Source organism: Aphelocoma coerulescens, chromosome 5 (genome assembly GCF_041296385.1).
Source record: "Aphelocoma coerulescens isolate FSJ_1873_10779 chromosome 5, UR_Acoe_1.0, whole genome shotgun sequence".
Taxonomy (NCBI): Eukaryota; Metazoa; Chordata; class Aves; order Passeriformes; family Corvidae; genus Aphelocoma; species Aphelocoma coerulescens.
In genome coordinates, this window is record NC_091019.1 from 2,933,160 (window position 1) to 2,958,008 (window position 24,849).

The 24,849-nt window shown below is 50.6% G+C and overlaps 1 protein-coding gene and 1 long non-coding RNA gene across 6 annotated transcripts; one reads left to right on the top strand and one right to left on the bottom strand.

The window, feature by feature from the left end:
- Positions 1–1,175: 1,175 nt before the first annotated feature.
- Positions 1,176–7,027, top strand: LOC138111136 (uncharacterized). Of its 5 annotated transcripts, none has more exons than XR_011151254.1 (5): positions 1,176–1,276; positions 2,142–2,613; positions 4,021–4,135; positions 6,006–6,128; positions 6,950–7,027. It is a non-coding gene; the product is annotated as an uncharacterized lncRNA (long non-coding RNA). The 5 variants fall into 5 exon arrangements; XR_011151256.1 differs by having other exon boundaries at positions 6,947–7,008; XR_011151255.1 differs by lacking the exon at positions 6,950–7,027 and adding an exon at positions 6,716–6,892.
- Positions 7,028–8,498: 1,471 nt separating this feature from the next.
- On the bottom strand, positions 8,499–24,849 carry NAT10 (N-acetyltransferase 10). The gene is made up of 28 exons (XM_069016373.1): positions 24,663–24,849; positions 22,998–23,089; positions 22,455–22,626; positions 22,040–22,162; positions 21,252–21,313; positions 20,899–21,013; positions 19,496–19,603; positions 19,266–19,399; positions 18,788–18,881; positions 18,264–18,362; positions 17,594–17,730; positions 17,373–17,497; positions 16,963–17,113; positions 16,462–16,558; positions 15,487–15,603; positions 15,283–15,384; positions 15,102–15,176; positions 14,500–14,616; positions 14,196–14,329; positions 13,679–13,727; positions 13,121–13,214; positions 12,910–13,020; positions 12,202–12,374; positions 11,976–12,095; positions 11,284–11,382; positions 10,826–10,899; positions 9,631–9,714; positions 8,499–8,592 (listed from the first exon to the last, which is right to left on the bottom strand). Exons 1-28 carry the CDS (start codon positions 24,768–24,770, stop codon positions 8,499–8,501), a joined length of 3,060 nt encoding a protein of 1,019 aa, XP_068872474.1. The 5' UTR covers positions 24,771–24,849.

Genomic DNA, 24,849 nt, shown 5'->3' on the forward strand with positions numbered 1-24,849 from the left:
CCTCCTCCGGAGGGGGCCCGCCCCACCCGCCCCACCCCCCCGAACCCCCCACCCCCTCCCTAACCCCCCACCCCCCCGGGACCCCCTCCTCCGGAGGGGGCCCACCCTACCCCAACCCACCACCCTCCCCGAAACCCACCCACCACCTCCCGGGACCCCCTCCTGAGGAGGGGGCCCACCCCAACCCACCACCCCCCCGGGACCCCCTCCTGAGGAGGGGATCCCCAGTGTGTGTGTGGAAAGCCGGAGCCCCGGCCGTGTTCTTGTTTGCACAGGGGACCCGCCGAGCGGGCCCGGCCCCGTGTGGGGCTCCAGCGAGGGCAGGGGCGCCGGGCTCCGGCCCTCTGGGCTTTATTCTCCGGCGCCCCGAGCCCCGCGGCTGCGGGGGAAAGACGGGACAGAGGACGGGAATAAGGGAGCAGAGGGGTCAAAGAAGGAGCGCAGGTGAGGGGTTCGGGGTGTGCAGGGGGTGGGGGGACAGGAAAGGAGGGATGGGAGGACGAGGACGGAGCACAGGTGGGGGGGGTCAAGGTGCAGAGGGGGGAAGAGGGAAGAGGAACACGGGGAGGTGGAGAGGGAAGGAAGGGTGGGGGACGGAGGGGGAGGATTGAGGGCAGGTGGGGGGAATTGGGAGGGGAAGGGGAGCAGGGTGAGGGGGCAGGGGGAACCCGGGATGAGGGGGAAGGAACGGTGGAGAAGGAGAGAGAGGGTGGGGGGTAGGGCAGGGTTGGGGTGTGTAGGGGGAAAGGGAAGGGGGATGGGGGGGACCGGGCCGGGGGGGAGGGAGGGGAGGGCTAGGGGGGAGAGGGGGGGGGGGTTGGGGGGGGGGGTGTAGGGGGTGGGGGAGGGGAGGCAGAGGGGGAAGAACGGAGAGGGTTAGAGGAAGAGAAGTAAACACAAATATAAAGGAAAAGAAATAATAGAGATAGAGAGACAGAGATAGAGAGCCCGGTCCGGCCGCAACCTCTCCCACCGAGCGCCGAGGGAATAAATGGCAGCGGGGCCGATTCCCGAGGCTTAAATCCCCTCGGCCCCGCCCCGCGCAGCCGCTCTGGGGCCCCGCGCACCTGTGCGGACCCCGCCCTTCACACCTGTGCCGGCCCCGCCCCGCCCCGCCCGCGCCCGTAAATGCCGGCGGATCCGCGCCCGCTCCGCTTTGTGCGGTGGATGCTCATTCTGCTCGTCCCGGGCTGCGGCGGGACCGTCGTTCGGAGCGCTGAGCGGAGCCCGGCACCGGGGGCTGCTCCCGGCGCTGCGCCGAGCCCGAGGCGCTGAGGTGGGACCGGGAACGGGGTCCGGGGATTCGGGTTCGGGTCCTGTCGGTGTCTGCTGGGGGTCCCGGGCCGAGCCGCTTGTCCCTCGGCGGGCGGGCTGCGGCTCCCGGGGCCGCAGAACTGAGGTAGGATTGGGATGGCATTAGGGACCGGGATCGCCGCGGGTGCGAAGAACCGCTCCGGGATTGGCGCTGGGGCCGAGCCCGGCGCTGCGACTCCGGCTGCGGCCAGCGCGGGGCTGGGGCCCCGCCGGAGCTCCGGGTACGGTCCCGCCGCGGCCGCGGGGAGCCGGGGCCGTGCCGGTGCCGGGCCCGCCGGGCGGGCGGCGCTTCCCTGGAGCAGGCGCTGGATCGCGGCTGGAAGCGGGCGGGGCGCGGGGACCGCCCGTGCCGGCCCCGGCTCCCCCCGAGGCCGCCGCTCCCGCAGCGCCGCCCGCCCCGTGGGGCGGAACCGGAGCGGCGGCGCTCCCGGCCCGGGCCCGCCCGCAGCCCCCGCGGGGACGCGCAGCTCCCCCGGCCCCGGCGCTGCCGAGGCCGCCGCACCCCCTGCGCAGAGCAGCGCCCGCCTCCCCCCGCCCCGGGGCCGCTCCCCCGGGGGCCTCCCGCCCGCCGCGCCCCCGCCCAGCGAGCGCGGCTGCAGCGCCGCGGCCGGGAGGAGCCGCTCCCCCGGGCCGGGCGCTGGCGCCGAGTCCGCTGCTGCCGCTCCTGCTCTGACTGCGCCCGCTCTGCGGCCGGGGCTCGGTGCCGCTCGGGCCGCTCAGCCGGTACCTGATGCTCTCCTTCCTCCCCCCCGCTTTCTCTGGGGCTTGCACGCTCCAATGCAAAAACCTCTGGGTTTAAAAGTCCAGTGGAAACTGTTTATTTCCAGAGCACAGGAGATCCTGAGTGGCAAGGGATACACAAGGAGCACCAAGTCGAACCCTTATGTGAATGGCTCATCTGGGGGTTGAACCCACACCTGGGCATTCTCAGCACCCTGCTCCAACCAAGCCAATCTCAGCTCCTGGCAATGTCCTTTGTGGGATGGGAATGCCAAGTGCCAGCAAGGTAATTCCTTTGCAAATACAGCTCCTTCTTTTATGTTAATGCTGCTTTACACCCCAGCCGCTGATCATGAAACAACACAGGTGATCAGTTGTGTGGCAGCACAAAACTCTTCCCATAACCCTGATTTCCTGTCCTTTCCAGGATTTACCCAACAGCTATGAAGGTGCTGGTTCCAGGTCCCTTTCCAGGGAGAAATGAGCAAGGCAAGTCCTGAAGGTTCACTTGCTCCATGGCCAAAGATCTTCTGGAGAGTGTCAGAGCTGCTCCTGCCTGCAGAGGGGTGTTTCCCACAGGTGAGTGTTCACAACCCAAAATCACAGTGGCTCCTGAGGCCGGGGCAGCTTTTGTGGCCCAGAGCTGCACAGAGCTCTCAGTGACTCCTGCTCACTGCCAGGAGTGTTCCTTGGTGCTCCTTCTGTGTGTCCCAGCTGGCAGGGAATGGGGACAGGGAGAAGGCCGGGAGCCCCAGGAAGGGAAGGAGCAGCTCTTGTGCTTTGGATTTGCAGAGAGGAGCTGTGCCTGCAGTGTCCTGCCCGTGGCATACAGCGTGCCAAACACACATCCCGGGAACGGGCACTGGGCTGCCCAGGCAGCGCTGGGATGGACATGGATAAAGGGCTGCCCATGGCCCCTCGGCCAGGGGCTGCTCTGAACAGGCACCCGGAGATGCTTCAGCCCTGACAGACCCCACTGACACCCCAAAAATACCCCAAGGAACAGCTGGCACCGGGGAATGTCGGCACGGGCTGTTTGCAGAGGGGCTCAGACAGCAATTCCCGCTGCCGACCTCCCACACACCTGCCAGCTATGTCCCAGCCACCCAAAATGCCTTCCCTTCCAGCCTGAGGACATCATCCCTCAGCAGCGTTAAAGCCAAGGCAAGCTTCCCCCACAGCAATGAAATGCCAAGCAATGCCCTCAGAGATGCCTTCAAATGAAAGGTCAGAGGCAGAGAAATCTCTTTGGATTGAGTTGGCAGTTTTTGGGGAGCCAGCGGCAACTGCACAGCTGATGGAAAGCTTTCCCAGGTGGCTCACGCTGCAGGTACCCTGAAGGCAGGGATGTGCATCCCTTTCCTGAGGGAAAAGAACTTCCAGAGGCCACTCCTGAGGCTCTGCAATGAAATCAGCTCCTGCAGGGAGAGAAGTCCTCCCATGGGCACAGGGGCTGCCTCAGCACGGGCTGGGAGCGCGTCCGGCCAGCGCCTTCTCCTGCTTTCAAACATCACCTGGAGCCCGAGCTCAGGGGGTGCAGGCAGCTGAATTCCAGGGAACTCTGCCAGGTGCCCCCAGGGACATGGGGGGGCTGGGGGAGGAGGGTTACAAACAGCAAATTCTGTGGAGCATGAACCTGTCCTTGTCCCGACTCTGGTGAGCTTCCCTGGAAGCTCTGCTGCTTCCTGACACACCTGCTGTTAAATAGGCAGCTCTGCATGGGAATATCCATGCTCCAGGAGGCACTGGGAGGCTATTCCAGTGGGAATTCAGGGCTTTGGGTAGAATTCATGTGAACTAGCAAAGCCAAACCCCAAATCTGGGCACCACACAGGGAACAATCTTTGTGCTGCCCTGGCAGCCAAAGCCCCTGGGCTGGGAAATGTCAGCAGGCAAATGGATGGAATGATCTAAATCCCAGCATCCCCCAAAGGGACGATCCATCACCTCCCTTTGCTCCCAAAGTGTCCACTCTGTTCCCCACAGGTGCCCTGGGGATGCCAGGGAGGTCCCTTTGCCCACAGTGCCTTTCTCCTGCCCCTCTCCAGCCCGAGGCCTCTTCTCCCTTCCCTGCCAGCTGCTGCCAAGGAAGGAGGACACAGTGAGTCCTGAGTTTACCTCCAAATAGTCCTTCCCTCACCTTGAGATGACCTGAGACTTTACCCCCAAAATTTCCCCATCTGTCTCCTTCTGAGTTCCTCATTTTTTACAAGGAAGCATTCTTTCTCTGCTCTGGAGATTACCACAAGATTTGCCCCCAAAACTTTCCCCCCCTGTCCATTACCTCTTTCCTCATTTCCACCTCAGTATTTTCATTCTTTGCCCTACAGATGCTTTCAGTTTTTACCCCCCAGAATTTCCCTACCTGTCCATAAGTGATTACCTCAGTTTACCCCATCAAGTGCATTCTCTCTGTTACAGATCACATCACATTTTATCCCCAAAATTTTCTGTACCTCTCCACCACTGAGTACTTCATTTTTACCTCCAAATACTCCTTTTCTACCATGGAGATTCCCTCAAGTTTTACCCCCCAGATTTACCCACCTGTCCACAGCAATTCCCTCAGTTTACCTCAGGATGCTCCTGCTCTCTCCTAGGGATGACCTCACATTTTACCCCCTCATTTTTCCCTACCTGCCCAATTCTGATCACCTCCTTTTTAGCTCAAAATAGGAGTTCTTTCTTCTACAGATGAACTTGGATTTTATGACCAAAATGTTTATTTTGTCCCCTGTACACTGACTAGATTGTAAAACCAAAACCACGCAGGTTCTGTCTGTCTTATCCCCAAAATATTCGTTCTGTCCCCTACAAATTAGGTCAGATTTTTTCTCAAAAACACTTACTGTTCCTACATAATTACCTCAGGGTTTGCCCCCCAAATTCTACCTATTGTTGGCTACTGCTCACCTCCTTACTTCCTCAATATGTTCATTCTCTGCCCTACAGATCTTCCCAAGTTTTATACCCCAAATTTCCTTGCCTCGCCCCAGTGACTGCCTCAGTTTATGTCAGTGGTCACACTCTCCCTAGAGATTACCTCAAGTTTAACCCCCAAAATTTTCCTTAACTGTCCACAACTTATTACCTCATTTTTACCTAAAAATATTCATTCTCAACATTTAGATTATTTCAAGTTTTACCCCCCAAAATTCCCCTACCTGTCCACTACTGATTCCCTCCTTCTTCCTTCAATATTTATTTACTTTCTACCATGTAGCTTCTATCAAGATTTACCCCCAAAGTTTTCCATCTATCTACTACTGATTACCTGATTTTTACCTCAAAATGTTCTTTCTACAGCTTATTTAATGTTATTTTTACACACATTTCCCTACCTGCCCACAACTGATTCCCTCATGTTACCTCAGTGTGTTCATGCTCTCCCCTGAGATTAGCTCAGATTTAGCCCCCAAATTTTCCCCACATGCTCAGCACTCATCACCTCATTTTTCCCTCCAAGTGATCATTCTCTGCTCTTGAGATTTTGTCAAGTTTTGCCTCCAAAATTTTCCTTATTTGTCTACTACTCAGTACCTCATTTTTACACCAAAATATTCATTCTGTCCCCTACAGATTACATCAAGTTTTACCCCCCAAATTTTCCTTCCTGTAAAATATTAACTCTTTTCTGCCCCAAAAATGAGTGATCTCTCCCCTAAACATCACCTCAGCTTTTCCCTCAAAAATGCCACCTCGCTCCCCTCGACATCCCCTCCCATTTTCCTACACAAACAATTCTTGTGTCCCCCCTCAGCCACCCCAGGTTTTCAGCTGAAAATGTCTCCTCTGTCCCCTCTAAGTTATCCCAGATTTTCCCAGTGAGGAGCTGCAAGGAATTCAGGCAGGGCCAATGACACCAGGGAACAGCTGTAAATTCAGAGGCAGAGAGAGAAGATCTACCAGGAAAGGGGAAAAGTTCAGAAAACATTTCTGCAATTAATTAATTAATAAATAATTATTTCCAGTTCCCCACTGAGAAGAACACAAACTCACAGCTGTTAAGGCCTGACAGTTCCCTGCAGGGAGAGCTCAGCACATGTCCACAGAGGCAACCCCAGCATCTGCAAGAAAGAAAGAAGCAGCAAAAGGTGATTTCTTCTCTTTCCAAGTTATTTCAAGTGCTCACACCCAAACCAACCTTTGCTCTTGATTCTGGCTGGGTGCATGGTGAGCGGTGGGCACAGGTCATGTCATCCATGCTGATGTGAGTGATGCTTTCTGGGGGAAAGCAGCTGATTTCCAAAGTTCCCTTCCTGCCCTGTGCCTGATCTGCACAGGAGAAAACCCCTTCCCTGAAGGGATTGTGCTCCCTCTAATGCCATTTGCCCAGTCTGTTCCATGGGGATATTGCCAGCCTGGGGCAGCAGAGGCACCCGCAGCTCTCAGCACTCTCTGCTCCAAGCACAGCTCTGGGCTCCTTTGCAGACTGCCTCTGCCGTGGGCTTTTCTCCAGGAGAAGCCAAGGAATTGCTCATGGAGGGGTGCAGATGAAGTGATCCCAAAGGGAAATAAAGTATTCCAGGAAGAGCCCTTGGGAGCTGCTGGGCTGAGGTGGGAAGGGGACATTCCTTGCCTGCAGGGCCAATACACAACAACCTCCAACCCAAAGCACAGACTGGCAGGTGGGGTCTGACAGCACCACTCTGACAAACCTCCTTGTCATTCTTCCCTGCAGTGACTTTTGCAATCAAACCCTGGCTCACCTCCACCACAGGGCTTGGAGCACTGGGACCAGCCCTTCAATGCCCACTCAAAGGTGTCTGAAGTGCAGGGTCAGCCCCAATTCCAGTCAGGAATGTCTCAAATATCACCCTGTACCCTCCCTTGCTCCCCCTCACACCCCACCACTGGCACAGCTCAGACTGAATGACTGACTTACTGTGTTTGGAATTCCTTCTTTAAAAAGCAGCATTGGAAGATCTGGGACACCAGGAGGGTCCCTGGAAGCCAGGAGTCAGGGGCAGAGTCAGATGAACAATCCTGAACTGGTTTTTCATGGGATACAGCCGCTCCAGAGCTGTTCCTTCCCCTTGGGACAGCAGGGAAAACATCCCCATCATGGATTTCTGACAGGAAAAACCTCACTGCTCCAGGCTCCTTGGCTCCTCCCAAATCCAGGCCAGCACTCCAACAGGCTCTAAGGAATAAACAACAGGACAGACCATCTCAGGCTGCACAACACTATTTTCAACAGTAACAGCAAAACCAGACAGAGTTCGCACTCACCTTTTCTCCCAAACACTTCCTGGGCAGCTCTCAAGAGCCTCACACTCCTTGCCTTCCATGTCTGCTCCTTTTCCAAGATCTCTGGAGCCTGTTCAGGGCAGCCAGTGGCCACCACAGCCCTGGCAGTGCTGCTGGGTGATCCCAGCCTCTGTTTGAGGGCTGCAGGTGTCCCTGCTCAGGAATGTGCCACTGCCACCAGCCCACACACAGCGGCTTCCAAACCACAGGCAGGCCCAGGCTGTGTTGTGCAAAACCTGTGTTTAATCTCAATCAGCCTCCTAGAGAAGAAAAGCTGTCTTCACCTAGTAAGGAACTGTTTCCTTAGGATTTGCCAGGAAAAGGAGCTGTGAGATCTGCAGGTAAATACAACACAGCTGTGCAGCAGCTGCAGGGAGGTCTCTGTTCCAAACCCCCACAGCAAAAAGCCAGAAGAATATCAAGGCACTGCACCAGGGCACTCAGGATTGGGACTGGGACCATCTAAGGTTTGCCCTGGGTTTGAAGCCTCTGGAGTCCCACAGGCTGGCAGACCCACACTCCCAGCAAGTCCCAGCTCCAGACTGGCACACAGTTATTGCCAAGCTGGGACCGTGGACCAGCAGAGCTGGGCATTCAGTGCTTGGCTGCTCCACTGGCCCCTGAGGTCAACGAGAAGATCACACAACCAGGTTTTGGTACAATAATGCTGATTCCTGGCAACCTGAACACATAACTTTCCACCAAAGCCGAGGGGCAGCTCTAGGACAGCAGGGAGACAGAGTTAGTGGGCAGTGATCAGCCAGCTCCAAACACAAAGTACATAAAAGCCCCCTCAAGCTCCAAAGGACCACCAGACCCAGCAGCTGCAGAGATCAAGGTGTGCTGCAGTGCTAAGGCAGAGCCACACTTCTGTCCTTTGTTGTCCAAACTTTTTTAATAAACCACAGAACCTTTAAGATGCAGGAATTTTACAGACTGATCTGCCCTCTTGGAATGGGGACTCTGTAGCTGCTCAAGCACCTCCATAACATCCCAGTGCATTCCAGTCCCTCACTCACGCTCTGCAGTCACACCTCATGTAAAAACCTTCACACAAACACTTGAACTCTGCTCTTCCCATAATACAAACACTTGAAAAACGCCTCTGAGAATTTTTCTTCCCTCCAAAAGAGTCTCTTGATTTCGAGGAGAACAGGACTTCTTAAGTACAGACCCAGCACTTGTTAATTCAAGTTCATTGATGGGCTTTAAAGTCATTTCTTCCTCTTCTGCTTTAGATCTTTAGTCTTCTTAAATTTCTTCTGTTGCTTGGGTCCTCGTGCTGTTTCTAGTTTTCTTTTCTTCTCACTGGGAAACAGGAACAAAACAGCTGTTAGAAATACACTGGCTTGCCATCCAGCAGGGAAATTTTTGTTGCAAAATAGGAGTGAGGGAGAAAATACCCCATTTCTTGGGTTATTTAAACTTGGTGCTAGAAAAAGCACAAACAAGAGCCTGACTTAAATTTTGGAGTGTCCTGAGATTCTCTAACCCAGGAGATCTTGATTTTTAGCTCTTGTCTTCCTTTTTCAAAACTTTGTGTCCTAAATGGGGTATCTGGAATTTAGAGTATCTAGAAGAGAAACTACCACTGATAGTTTTAAACACACAATTTTGTCCCTGCACTGGATTCTGACTTGAGCAAAAGCAACAAAATTCCAATCTCTGATCTTTATAAGCAACTGATGAGACTCTCTCCTTCCTGGAAGGCCTCTGGAAACTCACAGCTTCCAGCACTCATGGAAAAAACCATGAAAGGGTGGAACAGAGATCACATAATTACTTGAGATCACATAATTACTTGAGCTGTCAGGCACCCCAGGAAGGGGAAATAAATGAGCAGGGAAGTCTCAACTATAAACCCCCAAGGAAAAATATGGGGAGATTCCATGCTGGGCAAGGCAGGAGAAAGAAGATGGATGAAAAGGAAGGAATTGCAGGAACATGGACATTTTCCAGGCTCAAGTTCACATTTGAAAGAATTCTTCCCTGAATTTGCATTTTTCCAGGGGCTCCCACCCAGTCTTAGATCCCAAAGCAAACAGGGCAGTCAGGGACTATTCCTAAGGGAGGAATAGTCCCAGCTTCTGTGTGGGATCAGACCATCAGAAATGAAGTGAGAATTCAACAAGTTAATGAAGAGAGGACTATCCTTGGAGCAACATTGGGCAGCAGAGCTCGCAGCTGCTCACACCCCAATTTCTCCAGGAAAGCTGAGGATCTATCCAGGACACTGAGTTCACTTAACCTGCATTGAACCCTTAGGCTTCACTCCTTTGCAAAACATTTTAACAAAGCCAGCAGGGAAGACCAGAGAGATCTCTGGAATATTTCAACTTCCTTAACCTTTTCAAGCTGACGACGGAAGCGTTCTGTCCTGCTTTGCTCAGCACCTCGTTCCACTCCTCGTCATCACCCCGGATGATGTACCTGGAGTGGGAAAGGTGAAGGAAAGGTCAAGTCAAATTGTTAGCACAAAGGAAAAACCATAAAAATAAGGTGTTTCTACTGTCAGGCACACACTGCTCTGCAAACCAAGCCACTGTGCCAGCACCCAACCAAATCAGAGTCAGGAAACACACACAAAGCCAGGCTGGCCAAGCTGGCATGGGATGGCTTTTCCAGATCAGTCTGGGGAAAAGTGAAGAGCTGCAGCTTGCTTTTGAAAAGAGAAATGAAGACAATAATTGCTACTCAAGTAAGCTCATGTGGCCCTTGTCTGGGTGTTCAAGCACCCTGGAAATTACACCCCGAGTTAAAAAGGCAAAGCAATTGTGTAGCAAAATGGAGTGGCTGCTCTCCACCTCAAGTTCCTGGAGATTTGGAATAGATAAGGCTTTGTCCACACAAGAGCTGAACAATGATGGACAAAGCCTCAAAGTTTTCTATAACCTGCATTGAAAAGCATTCAAAACAAATTTTTTGTCTTTCTCTCCTCATGGAGGAGAACAAAAATCTATTTCTGGCTGAGAAAAAAACAAAACAAGGCAACATGATCCAAAATGACAAAAAGGTGTATAGCACTATCAATGCTACAAAATGGAATTAATTTTAAAACACTCTGGTTGTTTTTATTTTCCTTATGTGACTGACTTGCCAGTCACTTCAAATCACACCCATTCTTGTCCTTTCTTCAAACCTGACAGCCACAGATTCCAAGATGCTTTTATTCCTTTTCCCAGATTTAACAGAGATCAATGTAGAGCTAAGCCAGACAACTTTCCAGGGACATTAAGCACAGGGGACAGTGTTTATAAGACAAAAAGTGGGAGGGGAGAGAGAAGAATCAGTGGCATCTGTAACTCCTGTTGGCCCAGAAAGAGAGAAATCTGCTGACACTTCAAGTAAAAGCTCTGGCTGTTTGCTCTTTTTGTGTTGATTTGGGTTTTTTTTTTATGTTTTACCCACTGCTGACAATACACACTAGTTCTCTTTTACTGATGGTTTACTGCAACTACAGCCTTGAGCACAAATCCCAGCAAGATCCAGCATTCCACCCACAGAAAAAGTGGATCTGAGACCCAGGCAGGTGAATCCTTACTGTGTGAGGTCCATTTCCTTCAGCTTCATCACGTCTTGCTTGTGCTTTTCTTGGAATTCCTTTGCAGCCTCCTCCTGCAACAAGACAGCACAAGATGCATTAAGTCCTGAGGGCAACAATGACTTTGTAATGGCAGGAAAATGCCTTTTCCCACAAACACATCCCCTAAAACAAATACCAGCTGATCCTCAATAGCTTCTCTCTTTTACCTACTTGCATTTTCACATTATCTGTACACACAAACTTGTAAATTTTCTGTGAAAACCCCAAACTGCAGCTTAAAGCACAACTCCACGTGCACAAAATGCAAACCTGCCGGGTTTTAACTCCCTTACAGAGCCAGATGTGGTGTGGAACCCTTTCCATCCAAGGAAATTTGGATGACTTTAGATGCTTCTGCACTCGAGGGGACTCCCTGAAGGGTTTACATAGGAACCAGGAGCAAAGTTTGTAATTACCAAATCGTCATTTAAAGATTTCAGTGTTGGCTCCATCACTACATCCTTTGTTGCTGCCATCTGCTCCTCCACAGCTTTTTCCTGGACTGTGTTGAAGAGCTGAAAATGAGATAACCCAGCACATGTAACACTTGGTTTATTAAACATCATTTATCACCTCTACAACGAACTCCTAATGCCAGACTTCAGGAGCTTTGCTCTCCTGAACCTTAGAGAGAAAGAAAACCCGCAACCAGATCCAAAACTTTCCAATTATTTCACTGCATTTCAAGTCTACCTCTAGATAACACTGGAAAAGAATTTAACTGTTTTCCAAGAAAAGCTGAGATGCCACCAGTGCCCTGAACAATGGCTCAGGCAACATGGGTGGTCTGCTCAGCATTTTGGTCGGGGCATTCAACATGGAAAACCTTAAGATAAGTCCTCTTACCTGGGAAATCACTACACAAAATCATGAAGTGGTTTGGGTTGGAAGGGACCTTAATGCTCCAAACCCCCTGCCATGGGCATTTAAATCACTGCCACACATTTCCCTGCTGGGATTTTGCCCACCTTACAAAGAGGTTTATGGTCAGTAGTTGGGGATGTGTTAAGGATGCCCAGCTCTGATTCAGCTCTCTCTTAGTGCCCTATTTTCTGCTAATATTGGAATTACGGTCCCACCTGACCAAGGCCTGTCCTGCTGCTCTCACCTGCACTACTTTGCGGATGATCCTGTTGAAGAGTCCCATCAATTGACTGCTGGGCAGTTCCAGCTCCTTTTCCAGCTGGTCCAGAGATTTATGCTGCAGGCCAATCCCTAGGAAAAGGGCCTGAGGAAAAGACACATATCCCAGTCACAGGGCAAACACACACACACATTCCCCACTGCACTCCCTGTGTCTTCCCAAATCCTCGCTCCACTCCGTCCGTACACACCGACTGTGCAGCAGAGAGGGAGATGTCTCCCATCTGGCTGAGGAAGAACATCCTGGCAATGGTGGGAACCATGTCCATGATGAGGTGATAGTCCACCATGTTGCGGGAGTACATCTCCAGCCTCTTCAGGTCATACGGGATGAAAACCGACTCCAGTTCAGCACGGCTGATGGCTGGGGGGGACAATGACATGGCAGCAAGGTCAGGAATGTTCTTCAGAGCTACCCAGGATCTCAGTGTTTAACATTTATTCAGGTATTTAGTACTTTGTCCTGTGTTTGAGAAAGGCCAGTTGCCACCCCACAGGTTCCCTTCCCAACACAACCCAGAATGCAGTAACACTGCCAGCTTGGTTAGCCCAGGTTTGTTTCAGGCAGGCAGACATCCATATGGAAAACATGGCAACTGCCAGAACAGCCCAGCTTATCAACCTCAACATGCCAGAGAGACTGAAACCAGTGAGAGCTGGGAAACTGCCCAGCCCTTAACAATTCCCACTGGTTTTGCTGTAAAAGAGGTTTGTTCCCTCGCTGCAGCAGGAAAACCCTCTAACCAAGACAGACACTAAAACCCCACAAGACACAGATTCCAAGCTCTCCCCAGAGGACTCTCCTCTCTTGAACATCTTGAGAAAACAGCAGATGGCAGGTGCCAGGCTCCAGCCGTGCCCTGTTGTGCATTTTCAGCTGTCCCAGTCAGGGTACTCACGTGCTTGGGGCTGCTGTTTGATGTTTTTGTTCTGTAGAATATTCAGCGCCAAGGAGGGAGAGAAGGTGCTGAACTGGTAGGAAAGCAGGGAAAGGAAGCGCCTCCTAAAATCTACAGGGCAAGAGGACAAAATAAATTACCCCAGAGGACCTCTAGAATAATGAAGAGCCCAGAGGGCTCTTGTCAGCAGAGTCAGCAGGGTCAGAGTTACCTTTCCAGAAGGCAGTGAGCCAAGGCTCCTGCTCAGAGTCCTCTTCATTGAGCATCTTCAGCATGATGCAGGAATGCTCCCCAGTCAGGTCGTTCTGATAAACAAGATTCACTTCTGTGGTTCTGTGATGGATTCATTTCCCATCACCCCCATGAACCTTTTACACTCTGTGCTCAGCTGAGGAAAGGTAATATCTTCTAAATCCACAACAACACATGCATCACCTGCTGCTGACCACCTCCACCTAATGGAAAACCTATGAACTTCTAGAATTTGGTAAATCTCAGCTATTTTACCAATAAACACATTAATAACCTTCAACAGCTGCATTTTTCTCTAAATTTTTATGTGCTAACTACTTGGAGGCCCACACTCCCAACCCTAAAATTCTACTCCTTAACTATAGGCCCAAAGTACAAAAATGAACATAAACCAAGCCCTAAAAGTAGCCTCAGCAAACCTTCCCACCCCAAATCCCTTCTCACAGAATCTCCTGGAATACATGCCCAGAGGTTTCAGCAGGGCTGGGTTTTCCCTCAGGAACAGTGTGGCACTTACTGGGGTCTGCCTCAGATAAACTGGCACAAATCCAGCACGCTTCCAAAACCTGGGAAAAAGCAGAAAGTCACTGAGAATTAGGGAGCTGCTGACTGCACAGTAATAAATTGTGGTTAAAGGCCATTTATCTGCTGTACAAGGAGAGCTGGTGAGGAGCAGGCACAAGTCTCTAAGACACCCCAACAATCAGTGCAAATGAACACTGACAGAAAGCAGGAACAGCACCCACCTGACTGAGGCTCCAGCTCAGGGGAGTGTAAAATAATGATTGTGATGCCAAAACATGAACAAACTTTCCAGGTGCTGTGAAAGGCATTTACATCAGTCAGGAAAACCACCACCACCTCTGGAGTCAGCAGCACCTCAAGTTTCTACAGGGTACAGGAATTAGAATTTAACCTCTCCCTACCTATCACAGGCTGTTCCTACTTCTACACCCTGGAAAAATGGGGCAAGTAGAGCTCATTATCTGTTCAAGAAGGCCAAGATGTAAGTGGGAAATAGAATCATGTCCTACTTGAGCAATCTGGGTGTCAGGCCATAAGACACCCCGAGATAGTCCAGGTTCTCAGCTTGTCTCTCACTCAGTTTGAGCAGCAAAGGAGGCAAATCTTTCCGAGGTGTCACAACCTCTTCCAATAAACCCACAGTCTGGAAAATAAAAGTGGGACTGGGTTAGCAGCAACCCCCACAGAAAGCTGCCAATCAAAGCTCTTCTTCTGTATGAAAATCAAACCTGATTATTTCCTCCTTACAGAGAGGAGACTTACAGGGGAAATTGCACAGCTTAGCACGAAAGGAAATAAAAGAAATTACCATACCTCGCTGCTCACAGTTGTGATTTCTTTTGGCTTTTGAACCGTTTTTTCTTCCAGACATGGGAATTTGCCTTCATAGTACATCTGCAGCAAAGTCAGAGCTCTGCTGCCGTAGCCCATCTGTGAAGAAGGAATACACTGTAAGCAAAAAGAGGTCTCTGATTTTTAATACAGAGCAACAACGTTCTGCCCTTAAAACCCATTAACCATCAGCAGTGCAGACATCACTGGGTCACTGCAAAAACGCTTCTTCTCGTCACGTGGCAGCTCCACAGAGGAGGAGGACACTACAGAAGCAGGGTCTCCAAAATCCCAGTGGGAGCCCAGCTGGTAGCTCAGGGCTGGGCAGTAATTTTTGGGGCTTAACTCTGGCGTTCAGGAAATGCCAAACACTTGGCAGTGTGACAGTAAAGATCCCTGGATGTGGATTGTGTACGGCTGCCCGGGATGCTCCGGTGCTGCCTAGGAACCATGGGAGCACTGGTTTGGTGCCCTGAGCTTTAAATGCTAAAAACTGGAGGAACTGGAATGTGTGCCCCGTTCCTGAGCTCTGCCTGGAGAGCCATTTTCATGGCACCACCCCAGCTGGGTCCCAGGTACTTTACCCCCTGATAATCCGGGTGAACCGCGATGCGAACGACGCGCCCGCCGGACAGGCCCCCAAAATCCGGATCCTGGAACTGCACAAGGGACAAAAAGTCGACTTGAAGGACACAGCTGGGCACTCTGGGAACAGGAAATGCATGAGATACAGCCTGGGTGTGAGTGCACAGCCAAATCACCCACCTGCTCTGAAATGGTCCAGGGAATAAGATCACCAGAGGCTTTCTTTCCCCTGGAGAGGCTGTTCATGATGGACTGGCGGGAGATCTCTCCCTCCATGCACACCTGCCAGGGAAGGCAGAAAAACCATGAACACACCAAAATGCTTTCTCCTACGGCCACTCAGCTATGGCAGGATCAAAACTGACACTCGAGTCATTCTCTTACCTGAACAACAGCCAGGACTTCAGGTAAGGAATTCTGGGTGGGTGGAACAGGTGGCAAAAGGCAAAAGAGATGATGGGCAGGGGCATCAGAGAGCATCTGGAGGTCGTTGGGGGAGTTCTGGAGGGTAAAGACATCAGAAAGATGAAAAAGGATGCAGAGAATCACAGAATACCTGAGTTGGAAGGGACCCATCAGGACCGAGTCCAGCTCCTGGCCCTGCACAGGACAATCCCAAGAATCCCACGGATGTGCCTGAGTGTTACCCAAATGCTTGTTCCACATGAGGAGAGCTTCAAAGTCCAGCTGCTTTCTAAACAATCCCTCTATTCTCCACATGTAGAGCTTTTAAGGAATTTGGAACCAGTACAATGCTGAGGGATGGAGGAGCTCCCAGGCCAGCTCGTGGCTGTCACACCACCAGACACCTCGAGGGAAACCTCGTGCTCTAACAGGTATGAACCTGAACTTCCTATTTTCATACAGCTCCTTACCTCTTAAGTAGCAGATCTTAAATTTTTTTTTAAGCCTCAGATTTTTAGAGCTCAGTACTTCAGTGCTTCTGGACTTGCCCACTCACATCTACAGATCACCCCTGGTCTTGAAACCTTGTGATAAATTATTCCTCTTTTCAGTATCATAATGGTGCAGCTCTTGATGAACTTGAGGCCACCAGAACATGGTAAAAAGAACTGCAAATGAGGTTCAGCATTGATAAAATCCTGACAAGCCTGGAGGCTCATTTAGAATTGTACTTTCTCAAGGCAAAAATATTCCAGACTATCTGGAAATCCAGTATGTTCAGCCAGGACTGAGGCAGAGATCTCAGAGAAAGGGGAATACAGCTCTGTACACAGCAAGAAGCAACAGAAGCTGTTCAGAAATCTCAGCCAGGCTGTCACAACAAGCACTGCTGTCCCCGAAATATTCCACACTGAAAGTGGGAATGAAATTGGATGGAAGAAGCACAAGCCCTACCTTGTAGTGTGAAGCCACATAGAGAGCCATCAGCCTCTGCAGGAAAACTTCTGATGCTCTGTGGTAACAAAAGAGTGTGTCCCTATTGACATAGTACCTAAACACAGGGATTAAGGAAAAAAACCTCCTTGGAAAGCAGGAGAAAGCTTCCTGTTGGTTTATTTTCAATATTTGGGCCACAAGCTGGCTTGTCCCCTTAGACTTCACAGCTTTATCTACAGGAATAAATGATGTTGGGCAGTGTTTGCAGCTTTCACAGCCTTCATCTGTAAAGATAAACCTTTTATAACTGCAACAAGGGATTCCCTTCGTGCAACCCTTCCTTGAGGTTGTCTCTGCAGCAGAACTGGAGTTTGGTGATGTCCTGGCACCACACACCACCGGTGCCAGGAGAGCTTAACTCCAGGAGTGAGGTCTTAGGGAAAAGATCGTGTGCTGAGCTTATCCCACCAGCCACAGAACCAACCCTCAACCAGCCTGAGGAACATTCAGCGAGGATACAGGTCACAGGTGTCTGGCAGTGGGCAGCCAGAGATGATCCTGGTGATGTTGAGGCAGTCCAAGCACAGGAGATCATTCAGCCACTTCTCCACGGGGTCCCCAGGGGCGTACCTGATGGACTCGTGCAGGGACACCTCGTGCAAAGTGCGAGCTGCAAGGGTTGCACAGGACACTCAGTGCTGCCAGCCACAAGAATCCCACAGCATCCCTGTGCTCTGAATGGCTCCCACATCAGGAAATTGTCAGTTGCTAACTTCCACCTCCTAAAAGCCTTCCACCTGACACTTGTGAGGGAACAACAGCGGAGTTCCGCCGTTTCCCCACACAGCCCCTTTCCCACGGCTGCAAAGCCCATGGATGTGTGGGAGAGCCATGGGATGTGGCTGGCAGCAGCCCCAGACGTGCTGTACCTGAGGTGAGCTTGGCAGTGGCTGTGGATTTGTTCTCTGCTGTCAGGGTCACCTGGCTCTGGGCACTCTGCTGGCGGAGCTGCTGGATGAGCTTCAAGGACAGCGAGCGACCGGTGCCCTCGTACCTGAGAAACAGGACACACAGAGCCTGAAGTGAGGAACCAGGCAGCCATCCAGAGCTCTGGGGAAGCTCCAGCAGGGAGTGGCTGCCCCAGCCTTACCCATTGATGGTGGAAGCCATGAACACCAGGTAAGGGCCCAGCAGGTTCTTCACCAGGGGCAGAGGAATGGCAGCAGCTTCATCGATCACCACGAGCTCGGCCTGCCCCAGCTTCACAGAATCAGCAGGGTGAATGTACTGCAAGCAATGAGAGGACACTGTCACCGCCAGCAGCAGCCTGCCTGGGATCAGGGAAACATCAGAATTCACAAAGCTGGAGCCCTGGAAAGCTCTTTGTTGTCCCCGTTCTCCTCAAACACCAAGCCAGAGACTGGGACGTGGAAATCAAAACGTCAGGAGAGGGTTTATGCTGCCCTGACAAGGACTGGCTCACTCATCTTGTTTAGCACAATTCCACACCAATTCATCTGCAGAGGTGAGGAAAATAAAGGAAATCTAATCACTGAAAGCTCTTCCTGCAGTGCTCCTTTCACCTTCCTTTGCTTTTGTTTTGGGAGAAGCCCACGAGGGAGCTTTTTAGTCTACGAGTTATTCCCTGAAAGAGAGAAGGTATTTTGAGGAAGTTGCTCCCTAAAGGTCTGCCTTTCAGCAAAAGCCACCAGGACAGTTACACATCACACAGAATGAACCTGCTTAAAACCAGAACAAGTTCAGCACTGGCAAAAACAACAGCCAGGAGTAAAGAGTGGAAAGGCAAGAATGCCAATTACCTGGATGGTCTGCCTGTGCTCCTTGAACACATTCACTCTGACCACTGCCTTGTTGAACTCTGGATTCAAGGACTGAACAATCTCATAGTCCAGATGTTCCTGGAAAATAACATTTTTAAACAATATGAAAAGCCAAGATCTAAGAAAAAATATAATTTACCATCGTCATCAAAATAAGGCTTTTTTATATCATCAAAATTATATCATCAGATATAATTTATCATCATCATCAAAATAAGGCTCAGACACTGTTATTTCACATTCTAATCAAGAATTTTTATAAAACCTTCAAAGGCCTGAGAACTGGGAAATTATCTACTGATGTTAAAATCTGCTTCACAAAGAAACTGATTTACCCTGCTTAAAAACAGAGAAAGACATAACTCTCCCACGATTCCTTTTCTTGCAGAGCATTGTAAAAAAGGCTGGTAGCAAATATATGTAGCCAAAAGCCCAGGTGAGGTGTAAAACCTCCGAGGCAGGAATGCTTTGGAAGTACTGTAAAATGAGTCTGCTCCCCTCACCTGATACTGCAGTGCATCAAAGCCTTTAAATATGAACTCAAAGAGAGTGTGGAGGTTGTCAGGGCTGGGAGATGTGACAAAGATATTGGAGTAACTGCAGAGAAAAAAAAACCAAAACAAGAGCTGAACGGTTTTTCTGACCAATTTTACCACATAAATACTAAATAGGATGGGTTTTTTACAGGAGGGGTTGATTTTACCTAATAACCTAATAATTTCGTTTACCTAATAACCAAAACACAGCAGATTTCTTCAGGCACTCATCTCAATTTATGTGTGATTACTTGGAGTCTTAAGAAAAACTTGACCAACAGTGCATGCAGCAATCAAAAGACACAAGACCAAAAATATGAGGGATTTAAGACTGAAAATTACAAATATATTCAGATCCTGCCATCTCGTTTTTGTTTGTTTTTTTTTTTTTTTAAACTCAGGGATGCAGATAAAGCCTGGGGGATTGGGGGGGGGGGTCACTCACCCAAAAGCTACAGCTCCAGCAATGGCCAGCCCCAAAGCAGCAGATTTCCCTCGTCCCCTGGCTGCTGTTAATGCCACAGTGCTCCTCAGGGTCTTCTCAGAAATGGCTTCAATGAATTTTAGAACTGCTTTTGCCTGAGGATTAGAGAAACCCCCAGAAAACAGCGTTCCAATTTCTCACACTGGGACCTGCCAAGCCCAGAGAACCTCAGCTTTGGCCACCACACCAACCTGATCCAGGGTTTTGCAGCCATCCACCAGAACTCCCACAGGCTGTGTGTCCTGCAGGCTCTCCTTCAGCTCCCTCAGCTCCAGGTCCTGGGGCCGCAGGCTCTCCTCCTGCAAGCACACAACAGCATGAGCCAAGGACATCTCAGCACATTTCTACCCTTGTGGTGTCTTCTGGCACCTTTGGTTGGGCAGAGAAAGGGATCTGGAAGGGAAAGCTACCACAAGGAGAATCTATTCCCTAGAAACAGGAACATTTATATGGACAGACAAATATTTAACACTTCAATTTCCAGGCATCTTCAGGAGAATGGTCACAAAGAGGTTCTCCCATCCTGGCTTCCCCAAGCTTGGAGGGGGAAAAAAAGAGGGAAGGATTTTGCAGTCAACAGTAATTAGAGAATGGCATTGATAGGAAAAACAGATTCTGGGAAAATGTTTTGAATAATTTAACTCATTTTTCAGTGTTTGGGTGTTTATGATCTTTGTTACCCCTGTCACATGCAGTGTCCATGTAGGGGGAAGAACGACTGCAGCAGCAATATTGAAATAATATCAAGCCTTTCTGAGCCAAACCATAAACCTGGACACAAACACAATCTATTTTAGATGGCAATGAAGGCTGATTTTCCTTCTTGCCACTTAAAGTTCCCAAAGGCTCCAGCCTCTCCAGCCAGCAGAGGAGCACTTGTGCTGCTGTCAGTATTGTTCTAATGCTAAAAGAAGGTTTTATTTTGTTGGTTTTTTTTTAAAATCAGGGCCCTATCAGAATGTTTTTACCATCTCTGACAGAAGCTGTGTTGGTTATTTCTTAGGCCACACAGCACAGTTCAAATTCTTCGAGATTTCTGCTTAAAACTGGTTCCACTTCACTGCAGTCTACAACTGGAAGTGGTAAAAGGATACATTTCTAACAGTGCAAATATGTGTCTGGATTATCCTCAGGGAATTTCTCCTGGAATGTGACAGGTGTAACTCAGAAACTGAAACAACTGCCAGAGCCCTGAGCCTGCAATGTACTTCTTTCCAAAGTGTTCTCCCACCCTCCAAATGCCAAAAAAGTCTTTTTATTTGTCTTGTCCCATCTGTCCCTCAGCTTGAGATCCCTCCACCACCACAATCAAGCTCCACCTCACAGGGCTGAGCAGCAGTGCAGGAAAATTAATAAATACGGGCGAGCACAGAGAGAGATGGGCCAGAAAACTTAAAATAAAGACCAAAGAGGAAAGAAAAAACAGCTCCCACATAATTTCTGCAGAACATTCTGCTTCCTCTCTGCAATGCCATCATTTGATATAAATCAAGGTGAAATTTTAAAAAATTCCCTGTTTTTGCAATCTTTAACACCCCGTGGCCAACTCAAGAGGGATCTCTGCCAGGGAAAAGGGCTGGGATCACTCACTGACCTGGGACTGGGGGGGGACAGGAGTGATGTTTGCAGTGTGGCTGGAGATGGGCAGGATATTCAGCTGGTCATCAATCACCAGGCAGTTCTTGCACGAGGCCAGGGACAGAATGAACCTGAGCAGGCAGAGAAAACTCAGTAAGAACACCAGCACCACTCCCTGGTGGGTCATTTGAACTCTCTTCTAAACACGGAGTGAGTATTTACAGCTACCCCCAGCTGGGTATTTGCTTTCAGAAAAGGCCTATTCCAATGCCATCCCGTGGGATGCTTCCCTGTCAGGAAGACCCAGCGCTGCTCCTGGTGCTCTCCTTGGGCAGACAGCCCAGACCCTTGGCACCCTGAGTCACTCACCTCTCATTGAACCTCCCCACCACGTCCTGGTGGGCCTCTGTCCTGTACCGAGAGTGAACGTCCTGAAAGGGAAAGGAACAGAAAGAAAATGTCAGTCTGGAGAAGGGGCAGCAGTGACAGTGACATTTACAGGACTGTCACACCTCCCTTCCCACTCTTGTCTCTCCCCTTCCAGCCACAGCACACCCCAGACAGGATTCTGACTTTGTTGTGAAAATCTCCCAAACCCTTGTTAAAAACGTTCCCTCCCCACCCATGCTTTCTTTACAAGCCTTACTTATTTCTTGCCTGACTCAAGGGTCAGCTCTGCCAGAACATTTCAAGCACCTCAGGGATGCAAAGGAAAAATAATCTATCACTTTAATTCACCTACTGGCATTATTAAAATTATTAACAATGGCAACAACTCCAGACTGAGGTGTAAGCACACCTTGTTTTGTGAAGCTGACCTCACCTAATACACAAAACACTCCAAAGGCTCTATTTTTTTAACTTAAATTGCTGATACATGGGCAGACAGAATAAATACTTTCCAAAACCGTCATGGGACAAAAGAACAGAGTTCCATTTGTGAGTGCCAGGTGTTCCTTGTTTCTTCCTTGTAATTCCTTCCTTCCTGGCAGCCTTTCAGAAATGCCTGAGTATAATAAATCCAGTCACAGATGAATGAAGGAGCAGGAAAGATGATGGAAGGAGCATCACAGCCCATAATAGAAGCAATAAATACCCACTCAGCATCACTTCAATGTAGCTGCTGGTAGAGAACAGCCACGCTGTGCTGAACATACCATGGTCATTGTGTAGAGCTGCTTCAGGGAGTTCATAGTTCTCAGGAGAATCACCACAATTCCCCCACCTTCCACTGTCTCCACAGTTCTGGCCAACAGGTTTGGAGTCAAGGCTTCAAAATCCTGGGGAGTAAACAGAACTTCAGAGCTGCCCAGAGCCCATCAGTGCAGCTGGCTCCTACTGAAAGGCACAGGAAGCCTCAAAACTTCATCCTTCCAAGTTTAACTCACTCCTAAATTTGCACTAACCAATGTCCTGCCACAGCTCCTACCAACGAGGCCACCTCACCCTCACACAACTCCTGAGGGATAAGCAAGGCCACCAGAACCCAAGTGGCAGGAACAACAAATCCTATTCCTGCAGCATTCCAACTGATTGTTGCAACCCCCTTTTGGGAGCCAAGAGATTCCTCACCTGAAGGACACACATCCCAAAGGTGTTCCCAAGGATCTTGTGAGTTTCATTGTAGTAGCAGTAGCGGATGTTTGTGGCTGCTATGAACAACTCAAAGGGGTCATCATCCCTGATGTTCAAAGTTCCACTCTTTATCTTCTTCTGGAGCTGCCTCATCCTCTTCTTCCGGTGGCTGGAGGGCGAAATCACACAGGAGTTTTCTTGGGAAAGGGTTTGAGAAAAGCGTGCTCAGGCTGAGTCTGGAAGTCAGAGCTCAGTCCTAAATATGACTGAGGCTCAACAGCTGAGGAACCCAAGTTTTGGGGTTAAAAAGGTGAGGGGGAGTTTGGTCCAGGGCAGCAGAGTCCGTGTTAGAACTACAGGAAAAAACCAGAGGTACTTTTTGCCAGCGTCAGTCCCATTGTGGAAGCCAAATTTCAGTCCTGGAAGAGCAAACTTCCCCCAGCTCCTCCAGGAACGAGCCTGGCTTCCCCTCACACCCAAATCCCTCAACCTACAGTGTCTGCTCCCCAGAGAGCAGCAGGACCACGGGGGATCTCTCACCTGCTGAAGCCCAGCTCCTTCTTGTAGCACCACAGCACAGAGGGCCTGGCCTTCACCGTGGCCTTGGACAACATGTGGTGAAGGATGACGACCTGCCAAAGCACACAAGCACTCACAAACAGCTCAGGAGGCAACATCCAAAAGCAAAGTGGTTTAAAAGTAAGTTTTTCTAAACTTAATTTTACAGCTGCATTTTTGCTGTGGAAAACAGAGGGATCCCTGGACACGAAGTGAGGCTGTGTCTGTGCCTTCTGCAGGGCTGCACGACACTGAAGACACTGGATTTTACCTCCTGCTTCCTTAGTTCCCTTCTCTGGCAGAACTACCAACTGCAAGCACTGATTATTCCAGGCTACTCACAGTTCCTAGGGCTCGTCTCTTCTGGATAATCCATTAATATGGGTTTCCCACTGCGTGTTTCAGTGAAAACACTGAACACAACCAAACCTGGGAGATGCCAGAGCCCATCAGTAAATAATGCCAACATTCCCTGTACTGCCACCTGAATAGCTCATTTTTTCCCAAGTTCTTTTATAGTTCATTTATTAGGGAGACAAAGGAATTATCAGCTGTACAGCAGTTAAAACAGAATAGCAGCAGCACCAGGGCAGTGCTTGTTCCCCTCTGCTCAGCCCTGGGGAGGCCACACCTTAAATCTTGGGGTCAGTTTTGGGCCCCTCACTGCATGAAAGACATCAAGGGGCATGTCCAGAGGAGGGAATGGAGCTGGGAAGGGGCTGGAGCCCCAGGAGAGGCTGAAGGAGCTGGGAAAGGGGCTCAGCCTGGAGCAAAGGAGGCTCAGGGGGGACCTTGTGGCTCTGCACAAGTCCCTGACAGGAGGGGGCAGCCGGGGGGGGGTCGGGCTCTGCTGCCAGGGAACAGGGACAGGAGGAGAGGGAACGGCCTCAGGCTGGGCCAGGGGAGGGGCAGGGTGGACATGAGGCAAAACTTCTTCTCTGAAAGGGCTGTCAAGTCGCCATCCCTGGAGGGATTTAAAAGCCATGCAGACTTGGGGCACTTGGGGACAAGGGGTAGTGGCGGGTTTGGCGCTGCTGGGGGAACAGCTGGACTCAGGGATCCGGGAGGGCTTTTCCACCCTGAACAATTCTGTGATTCTGTGAACCCACTTATCCTAAACCACCACGGGTTTGCCGCGCTGCTCTTCCCCTCCCCACTCGAAAAACACAAGGCCAGAGTCTCTGAAGAGAAACGACTTTAGCATTTAATTTCTTCCACACAACTTCACCAAGCAGGTTCATCTGCGAGACGACTCCGTACACCAAGCCCACTCCGAGTGAGAAACCATCACAGCTCAGGGCAGAGCCGAGAGGAAAAAAAACTCCAGCTGGCCAGGAAATTAAATATCCTTCACCCCAGTTAAAAAAAAAACCAAACCATACACACAAACCCCAGCCTGTGCTGAGTTGTGTTTGATGCTCAGGAGCTTCCCAGACAGGAGATGTCTGAGCTGAGGTCTCACACACCATTTTCAAACCCTCTGTCCCTGCGAGTTCCCTCCCGCTCAGGCACCATTGCTGCGCCCGGGGCTGTGAGGGTTTAATTCCTGCTGGAGGCAGAGAGCAGCCGGGACCGAGGGATTACGGCAGGCCCGGGCGGGTATCAGCACCCACAGGCACCCCCGCACCCCCTCCGGGACGGCGTTACCTGGTCCTTGCCGCGGTCGCCCACCACCACGAACAGGCTCCGCTGCCGCTCCGCCACGCCGTTCTCGATGAGGACGCGGATGCGGTTGTCCACCTTGCGGCGCTGCATGGCTGCGGCTGCTCGGAACTGCTCGGAGCTTCTCCCCCGCCGCTTCTCCCCCGGCTCCGCTCCCGCTCCGCTCCCGCTG

Bases quoted from the DNA above. Each gene is read 5' to 3' on its own strand.
- NAT10 (XM_069016373.1), bottom strand. From the start codon at position 24,770: ATGCAGCGCCGCAAGGTGGACAACCGCATCCGCGTCCTCATCGAGAAC. The intron at 15,177-15,282 runs GTGGGTGATTTG...TCCCTTGTGCAG, and splicing joins CCTGGACCATTTCAGAGCAG to TTCCAGGATCCGGATTTTGG. The intron at 14,617-15,101 runs GTAAAGTACCTG...CCTTCTTCACAG, and splicing joins TTCACCCGGATTATCAGGGG to ATGGGCTACGGCAGCAGAGC.